The following is a 10,023-nucleotide window of genomic DNA, read 5'->3' on the forward strand; positions in this document are numbered from 1 at the left end:
GCTCTGCCCTCAAGGCTTCCTACCCGAGTGACGACCCGGCGCCGGGCTCGGAGGCGCCGGCCGGGAAGGACGACCCGCCCCGCCCCGCCCAGCCGCGCCTGGAGGGAGAATCCCCGGAGAAGCTTCAGCACGGGGACTCGCTGGGCGTGTTGCGAGAGGGAGGAGGGGCTGGGCCTAAAGGGGCATTCCTGCTCGCGGGAGCGGGACTGGCCATCCTGGGAGACGGCAGGAGGGGAGCCGTTATGCAACAGGCAGCTAGCGGGGCTTTTTGGCAGGAACTGGGGAGTAGGAGGATGCGAAAACAGATGCAGGCTAGAGGGGAGTGGAACCTTGAAGGTGATGACAATAAGTGCACAGGAACGCACCAGGCGAGGAGGGGACGTTGAGGATGGTTAAAGGGAGGGGTTGTGGGAGGCTGACTGGGCGGAGTTCTCCACTAGCGTTTGAAATAGTAGCAGATAAATTTTTCTGTCGGTCGAATATGTAAACTAGGTGTCCTTGCGAAGGTGGAATGGAATTCCTTCTAGAGTTCTGGAAGAGGAATCGACAGGATTTAAAACTTGCCAGAGAGAAGGAAGAGAGGCAAGAAAATTTAGAAGATTTGATATGCAATGAAAAAATAGGGTGTTAAAATACTTTAAGTAATTGTTCATTGGCATTGAGGTAGAGCAACATGTACATGTTACTAGGATTATTAGTAGACTAGCACTAAGATGAGATCACCGAAAAACGAAGAATAGTGAATCCATGAGAACTAGCACTAAGATGAGATCACCGAAAAACGAAGACTAGTGAATCCATGAGAACATAAACTAAAACTCTAAGATAGAAAACATTTTTTCTGCTACTGACTCTCAATCTTAACGCAACGACTGAAAGAAGTAACTTTTCATAGTTTACCTCTGACTTCTGCATTAGCCGTAGGCTATTTTTGGACTTTATTTAAACTTTATTTTGAAAACGTAGTTACCCAATGGCTTTTGGATATTTATTTAAAATAATAAAGTCACAAAAATGAAAATAGTGAATGAACTTAATTAAAAAAAAGTTCAACTGGCTTGGCTTATCAGGAAAGGACAGGTCTGAGAGATAGGTAATGCCTGCAGGCTTATAATGTAAACAACTTTGACTTTTTTTGTGGCAACTTGTTTTGGTGATGATGAGTAGTGAGTAAAAAGGAATTGAGAAATGAGGACTTTTATTGAAGACAACCTTACCACTGGTTTCCCGAGGTTCCAATCTGAAGACCATTAGAAAGTTTCCAATACTGTGGGAGGCTGACAGTTCTCAAGGCCTTTGCATCCCTTGCTTTATTACATATGATCAACACTAATAAATAAGTGCAAGTAAATGGGGCCTGTTATGGAGAATAGGTGCTGTGCACATTTGGAGATTCTCTTGAGTAGCGAATTTTGGACTAAGTTAAACTGGAAAAGAATATGTAAGTACAGTAGAAGACTTTCTGAATTGGGAAGCAAGTCATTTCTCACACTTTTTTTTTTTTTTTTTTTTTGCGTCGGAGTCTCACACTGTCTCCCAGGCTGGAGTACAGTGACACACTCACAGCCACTGCAGTCTCAACCTGCTGGGCTCAGGCGATCCTTCCGGTGTAACCTTCCAAGTACCTGAACTACAGGTGCATGCTACCACGCCCGTCTAATTTTTTGATTTATTGTAGAGATGAGGTCTCACTGTGTTGCCCAGGCTGGTCTCAAACCCACGTGCTCAGGCAGTCCTCTCGCCTTGGCCTCCCAAGGTGCTGGGATTACAGGCTTGAGCCACCTTGCCTGACCCTCTTTTATATTTAATACCAAATCATGAACATCATTATTATAAAAAAAGGTATTCATAAAAAGGCTGATAGAATTAAGCCAGTATAACTTAGCCAGACTAGATCTAGGTCCATCTATATGGGGTATTGGAAAATTTCAGTCAAAATATGCCTCCAAATTTATTTAGCAAATTGCTGAAGCATAAGTTTGTAAATTTTCCAGATATTTCCTCAACTTTGGAATTATGGTTTTGTTTTTTCACTCAGTCTGTAGAAACAAAGTTACAACTAAGGTAGTTGGTGAATGCTATGAAGTTCATTTTTTCCAAGTATAGTTTTATGTTTTTATCAATGTATGTGTTTATGGTTTTTAAATATCAATTAATATTTAAAACTTAGCAGTATTTATTTAGTGGTGGAAATTATTTAGTGGTACAAATGTAGTCCCTATGTTTGTGCAGTATGCACTTGAAAGTCATTTAGTTCTGAGATGTTCACCTTTGAGAAATTGCATTTTATGAGAACAGGGAGCTCTACTTCCCACATGTAGTAGGGTTTTATTCTACTTCTCTAGAGTTGAATCAGTAATAACCCTTATGGTTTTGAAAATATACCGAAATCTCTAAGATCTACAGAATGATCAGTTTACCTGAGTTATCCTAAATTTAAACAATGAAGCCACTCACCCTTGTTTTTTCTTACTTCCCACATGAGAATACGTGTTAACTTTTCCTTCCTTTTTCTTTAGAAGTTTGATTTAAAGTATTATAATTACTCTCACATATTTAGCCTTAATAATAATAATAATTATTATTATTATTTTTGAGATGGAGTCTCACTCTGTCACCCAGACTGGAGTGCAGTGGCTGCTCCCAGCCACCGTAGCCTCAACTTGCTAGGCTCCGGTGATCCTTCCGCCTCAGCTTTCCAAGTAGCTGGAACTACAGGTGTGCGCTACCATGCCTGGCTAATTTTTTTTGTTTTGTTTTTTGATTTATTGTAGAGATGAGGTCTTGCCACGTTGCTCAGGCAGGTCTTGAACCTGCGGGCTCAGGCGATCCACTTACCTCAGCTTCCCAAAGCGTAGGATTACAGGCTGAGCCACCGGCAGCCTTAATAATTATAAAAATAACGTTTACTTTTTTTTTTTTGAATTGGAGTCTCACTCCATCGTCCAGGCTGGAGTGCAGTGGCATGCTCACGGCCACCCCAGTGTTGACATTCTGGGCTCAGGCGATCCTTCCACCTCAGCCTTCCAAGTAGCCAGAACTACAGGCATGCGCTACCACACCTGGCTAATTTTTTTGATTTATTGTAAAGATGAGGTCTTGCCAAGTTGCCCAGGCTGGTCTCGAACCACTGGGCTCAGGCAGTCTTCTCACCTCAGCCTTCCAAAGTGCTGGGATTACAGCCTTGAGCCACCGCTCCCGACCTGATAACATTTGCTTTATTTATAGGTATTTCTGTTTTCAAATGAAGAATACTAGTGAAAATATTTTATGTACTGCCTTTCACTTTGCAGCTGATCGGAGATAAGGGTTCTACATATAAATGGAGATTATTTCCCCCCCTAAGTTTTTTCAAATTCTTGTCTGAGCTAATTGGACTAAAGTACAGATTGGGACTAAATTTCTGTTATGTCAGCTGAGTTCTGCAAATATCTCTGTGCCACCCAGGTGTTAAGTAAGATACTGTAAATGCGTCCAGGCACTGTGGCTCATGCCTATAATCCCAGCAATTTGGAGGCAGAGGTGAGAGGACTGCCTGAGCCTACGGGTTCAAGACCAGCCTGGGCAACTTGGCGAGACCTCATCTCTACAGTAAATCAAAAAATTAACTGGGCATGGTGGCACACACCTGTAGTTCCAGCTACTTGGAAGGCTGAGGTGGAAGGACTGCCTGAGTCCACGAGGTTGAGGCTGCGGTTGCTGTGAGCATGCTACTGCACTCCAGCCCGGGCTACAGAGTGAGTCTCCCAACTCAAAAAAAAAAAAAAAGACACTGTAAGTAGAGAAGAGAGGAAGACATATTAAATAAATAATTAAAATCTTTTGTCATTCATGTAGTATTAAAAGTATATACTTAAGGCAAAGAAGTGCTTCTAAAGGAGAGAGTAATTACTTCTGTCTAGGTAGGAGGTCAAGAATAGGGATGGGAGATATGGAAGGCTCCATAGAGAGGCTGATGTCTGAGTAGAGTTTTGAAGAACAACTTGTCATGGACAAGGTGTATAAGGACATATTTTCAGACAAGTCACAGGATTGTTGAATAGTTGATATGTTTGGGGAGCTAAAAGTAGTTGGATGTGACTGAAACATAGAGTGAAGGACAGCAGGGCAGAAAGCTGGAGAGGTATGTCAGTGTAATTGTCAGTGGACATTTTTTTTTTATATTACAAAGAAAAGAAATAGCCCATCATAAAAAAAGAACAGGCAAATGTTGATCTTTAGAAACTTGTTATATTGGCTATAGAAATTGTTTTTGCTTTGAGAGAACTTGATGCTGGGCGTGGTGGCTTGTGGCTTACGCTTGCAATCCCAGCACTTTTGGAGGCGGAGGTGAGAAGATTGCCTGAGTCCAAGGGTTTAAGACCAGCCTGAGCAACTTTGTGAGACCTCATCTCTACAATAAATCATAAAATTAGCCAGGCATGGAGGCACATGCCTGTGGTTTCAGATACTTAGAAGACAGAAGCAGAAGGATCACCTGAATGTGCCATTGCACTCTAGCCTGAGCGACAGAGTGAGACTCCTAATTAAAAAGAGAGAGAGAGAGAGACAACTTGACTTCAAAATATGTGATTTTCACATAACTAAATTATCAAATGCAACAGTAATTTTTTTTTTGAAACATGATAGGAATGGAAAGAATATTTGTGCAACATTGTGTTGATACTATACTTACTTGGAATATGAGGCAGAGAGGATCTTAGATAAACTTACAGGTTTGCATAAAGAGAAATACAAAGATGTTTATTGCACATTGTTTCCATTAGCAAAAAACGAAACTAAATGCCATCAACAGGAGAGTAGAGTGTGGAGTATTCAGTTAATGGAATATTTTCTTTTTCTTTTTTTTTTTGAATTGGAATCTCACTCTGTCACCCAGGCCAGAGTGCAGTGGTACACTCATGGCAACTACAGCCTCACCCTGCTGGGCTCAGGTGATCCTTTCACCTCAGCCTTCCAAGTAGCTGGAATTATTGGCATGCACCACCATACCGGCTAATTTTTTATTTATTGTAGAGATGAAGTCTTGCCAAGTTGCCCAGGCTGGTCTCAAACCCATGGGCTCAAGCAAACTTCTCACCTCAGCCTCCCAAAGTGCTAGGAGTATAGGCGTGAGCCACTGTGCCTGGCCTGAAATATTTTGAAATGAATAAGCTGGATGTATTAACGGGTATATCTCTAGACCAATGTTGAACCAAGTGCAGTTGCATAATGTGACATATAAGTATGCTGTGGTTAGATAAGTTTTAAACTAGGCAAGACAAAACTATGTACAGTTTATAGATATATACATATATGCTAAACTTATAAAAATGCATGGAGTAATAAATATAGTATGTTTCTGGGGAGAGAGGGAGGAGATGGGATTATAGTGGGGTAACAGGTGACTTCTGCTGTATATGTAGGAATATATTGTATATATGTTCTTTAGTATAATAACCTAAACTAAATATGGCAAAATATTAAACTTTGTGAAAGTTGGGTAGTGGGTACATAAGTGTTTTGTTATTCTTGACACTTTTTTGAAAACATAAGTAGGTCAGAGATGATGATGGATAGAGGCATGAACAGTTAGCTGTAAAAATTGTTATCCAGGTTAAAAATGGGCATGGCAGATGCAGAAGTCTCCACAAAAGTAGGGGATACTTGAGAAGAGTGTCGGTGAATATTAAGTAGAGAGAGTTGGGATGAGGACTGAATGAGTCTAATGATTTCTCTTGATTTTTTTTTTTTTAGAGAAATATGAAACGCAATGGAAGCAGAAATTGTTTAAACAGGAGAAGTAGGTTTGGTTCTCGAGAAAGAGACTGGCTAAGAGAAGATGTGAAGAGGGGCTGTGTTTACCTTTATGGAGCAGACACCACCACTGCCACTACAACCACCACCGCCGCCTCCTCCTCTTCCTCCACCTCCTCTTCTGACTTACATCTTGTTCTTTGCACAGTAGATACACCAGCATCAGAAATATGTGCTGGAGAGGGAAGAGAAAGTCTTTATTTACAGCTTCATGGAGACCTGGTCAGGTGAGGTGTGAGTTTTACCATTCTAATTCTACTACAATATAAGTAATATGTTTCTGCTTAGAAGTAGACTTTAGGATTTCGATTATGCTGGAACTGATGTTAGTTATGGAGTCACTAGGCTTCAAAAACGATTTGTCCTTGAAATGCTGACTTTATGATTTTGAATTTTAAAACTATTGATGAAGGAAAATTTCAGAGTCCTTTCTTTGGGATACACTATAGGTCAGGTATTTAAATTTAAAATAAGTATTTTTAAAGTTAATTTTTTTAAAAAGTATAAATAGAATGAAATTGAAGTATATGAAAGGGTATAGAATGAGTACTGCCAGGTGCAGTGGCTCAAGCCTGGAATCCCAGCACTTTGGGAGGTGGAGGCAAGAGGATTGCCTGAGCTCAGGTTCAAGACCATCCTGGGCAACATGGCGAGACCTCATCTCTATAATAAATAAAAAAATTAGCCAGGCATAATAGCACATGCCGGTGGTTCCAGCTACTTGGAAGGCTGAGGCAGAAGGATCACTTGAACCCAGGAGGTTGAGATTGCAATAGCTGTGAGCGTGCTACTGCACTCCAGCCTGGGCAACAGTGAGACGCTGACTCAAAAAAAAAAAAGTGAGAAGTACTTTTCTCTCTCCTATTCCCTAACTACCCAGACCTTTTCATGAAGGCATTTGTTATTACCAGTTTCTTATGCATCCTCAGAATATTCTAGGTGATTATAAACATGTATATACTCATGCATGACAATCTCAATATGTCACTTTAAAAACTAATGACCTAGCCAGGCTCGGTGGCTCAGCTTGTAATCCTGCGCGTTGGGAAGCTGAGGTGAGTGAATTACCTGAGCCTGCGGGTTCGAGACCCACCTGGGCAACTTGGCGAGACCTCATCTCTACAATAAATCAAAAAATTAGCCGGGTGTGGTAGCACGCGCCTGTAGTTCCAGCTACTTGGAAGGCTGAGGTGGAAGGATCGCCAGAGCCCAGCAGGTCGAGTCTGCGGTGGCTGGGAACCGCCACTGCACTCCAGTCTGAGCAACAGAGTGAGACTCCAACTCAAAAACAAACAAACAAACAAAAACGAATGACCTTATATGCAACACATTATTGACTTTATATCTCTTAGAGAGCTTTCCATTTAAATACTTACTATAATTGTCATTTAACGTATTCCATGGCCATTGCCTTGCTAGAGTCTGGTGTGACCATGTGCTCTTTGAGCTATGGCCGGCCAAGTTTCTTAAACTCTGGCCCCCTCTCCTACTTTGGAGAGATGAATCCTCTTGCTCTCTCACACTTACTTTCCAAATAAACTATATTTTCTAATCTAAAAAAAAATTTATTTAATTTTAGTCTGCCATAATTTTAGTCATTCTCCTCTTAATGGACATTCAAATTGTTACTTTTTTTACTATTAAAAACAGTGCTGCAGTGAATATCCTTGTACCTATGATATCTCGTGTGTGAGTCTATTTATACGATAAGCTGCTAGAAGTAGATTTGCTGGGTCAAAGGATATGAGCATTTATGATTGAGATTGCAATAGCTGTGAGCGTGCTACTGCACTCCAGCCTGGGCAACAGTGAGACGCTGACTGATAGATATTGTCAAATTCCTCTTCATAGAGGTTATACTTCCATCAAAAATATAAAAGTATACCTCTTTCCCTCTTACTTTCTCAAAAACATGTTGGTATTAAATTCCATATATGAAGAGAGACACATATACACGCCTGAGTTAATACCTGTTTGTAAATAGAAATGATTCCTAGTAGTTTTTAAATGAGAGAATCATAAAGTCAACATTCCAAGGAGAAGTCTTTTTCTAAGCCTAGTGACTTAGATATTTGCAAATTTGCTAAGAATTTTGTTGTTTTAATTTTTTATTTTTTTAATGAGTGAAGTTGAGCATATTTTCATGGGGTTAAAAGTCATTTGTGTGTGTCTTGAAAATTTGTATATAAATGTGAAAAAAGTGTGCTTAAAGTGGTCTTATACTATGGATAGGAACTCTCATTCAGGTTTTTAAGAAATCAGTTTTAGTTCTTTGAATTAGATGTCTAATAAGAATTCTTTAAATGCCTGACCATCATTTTTCCCTCCACTCCCTTTCCTGTAATATAGAAGAGTTTTAAAACAGAGTTCAAAACTGTGGATTCAATACTGCTGAATGTGAGAAAGGAGGCTTTTCTTTACACCTTAAAAGTGTGATAATAATAGTAACACATTTAGGGGAGCTAAAATTTGATGTCATTTTAAAAGTCTAAACTGAGGTTTATTATGTGTTCCTTTTAGGATTTATACTAATTCCTGAAAAAGTAGATTAGCATTTGAATATTTTCCTTGTTCACCAGTTAACTACATTTGCTAAATCCATTTGTAAAACAAAGGATCAGACAGGGTGATCCTTAGGCTTTTCTAAATCTTAACACTGATTCCGATCTAATTTTATCAGGTGGAAAGCCTTGACCTAGATTATAGCTGATTGAGCATGTGACTTACTTTTTAATGTAGTAATGTTTATGTATTCAAATATATTAGAAATGTGGAGAAAATCCCACATTTCAAACTGGGATTTGCTTGCTACTACTAGTTGTGTAATTAGTTAAGAATCTAAATACGATATAGTTTATTTACTTCAGTGAATCTAAATGGTACTTAAAGTGAGGAGTTTGTTTCTTTTGTATCCTTGATCATTTATAATGTAATAGTTCTTTGAAGATACAATTGATTAGAAAATAATGAAAACACTATTGAACTGTGGTTTGAAAGAATGAATAGGCCATTACTTTGCTAGACTCTGGTGTGGCCTTGTGCTCTTTGAGGTATGGCTGTTGCCAGGTTTCCTGGCTTTGGCCCCCTGCCCCACCTTGGGGAGTGAATCTGCTCTTTCTCTCTCTCTCAAATTTACTTTTAAATAAACTATGTTTTCTAATAGAAAAAAAGAATATATTTTAATTGTTGGAGTAGGAGTTCAAGAACTTTTATGCAACTAAGGATGATGATAATAGAGATCAGCTAACTAACATTAAGTGGTTTCTTGTGCTAGTCAGTATGCTTACTATGCACATTTTCTCATTAAATCCTCACAGTAACTCCAAGGGAGATAGTATCATTCCTTTCAGATGAGGAAAATTGAGGCTTTGAGAGCGGTCCAGTAACCTGCTCAAGGTCAGGCAAATGGAATGCCTGAATCATTCAAGGTAGATGGTGGACTTTGTTCTGAGTAAAGGCCCTTCCCAGGAGGATCTGGCACAGCAGTGTCCCTTCCTTGGTTTCACTATTTAATCATACTTCAATATCTTTTTTAGATTGCTTACTCAGCTGTTAATTGCATGTGTTCAGTCTTGTATTTTCTAATCAGAGGAGTAGGTACTTTCTTCATAATAGCCCTTTATAAGATAGTTGACAATCTAAGGCATTATCTTTTAAAATAAATTTTGTTGTTGGGCATGGTGGCTCACACCTATAATCCAGCACTTTGGGAGGTAGAGCCAAGAGGATTGTTTGAACCCAGGGGTTGTAGACCAGCTTGGGCAATTTGGCGCGACCTCATCTCTACAATAAATCAAAAAATTAGCTGTGTGTGGTGGTGCATGCCTGTGCTTCCAGCTGCTTGGTAGGCTGAGGTGGAAGGATTACCCAAGCCCAGCAGGTCGAGGCTGCAGTGTCCATGAGCATGCCACTGCACTCCAACCTGGGCGACAGAGTGAGACTCGAACTCAAAAAATAAAAAATAAAATGAAATAAATTTTGTTGATGTTAGGTTAAAATATATTCCTGTGGGGCCTCCAAATGTTAGGTCAGACCTACTGGGATGGGATGTGTGATTCAATGCCACATAAAAGATGCAAATAATTGCACAGGAGTTAGATCAGGAGATATAGTTTATTTAGAAAGTAAATTAGAGAGAAGAGAGAGAGATTCACCTCCCCAAGGTACAGGAGGAGGCCAAAACTAAGAAACATGGGGATGGGAGAGGGAGAGGAGAGAGAGAAGAGA

The 10,023-nt window shown here is 39.9% G+C and overlaps 1 protein-coding gene across 2 annotated transcripts in view; it reads left to right on the forward strand.

The window, feature by feature from the left end:
• The first annotated feature begins 5,736 nt into the window (after positions 1-5,736).
• Positions 5,737-10,023, forward strand: part of PHLPP2 (PH domain and leucine rich repeat protein phosphatase 2) — an 80,353-nt gene continuing 76,066 nt past the window's right edge. For both annotated transcript variants that reach the window (XM_008069569.2, XM_008069570.2), the window contains exon 1: positions 5,737-6,023. In XM_008069569.2, coding sequence (XP_008067760.1) covers positions 5,743-6,023 — 281 coding nt within the window. In that variant the 5' untranslated portion in view covers positions 5,737-5,742. The remainder of the gene's footprint in view (positions 6,024-10,023) is intronic.

Source organism: Carlito syrichta, unplaced genomic scaffold (assembly GCF_000164805.1).
Source record: "Carlito syrichta isolate Samal-C Ts95f unplaced genomic scaffold, Tarsius_syrichta-2.0.1 Scaffold312120, whole genome shotgun sequence".
Classification (NCBI taxonomy): Eukaryota; Metazoa; Chordata; class Mammalia; order Primates; family Tarsiidae; genus Carlito; species Carlito syrichta.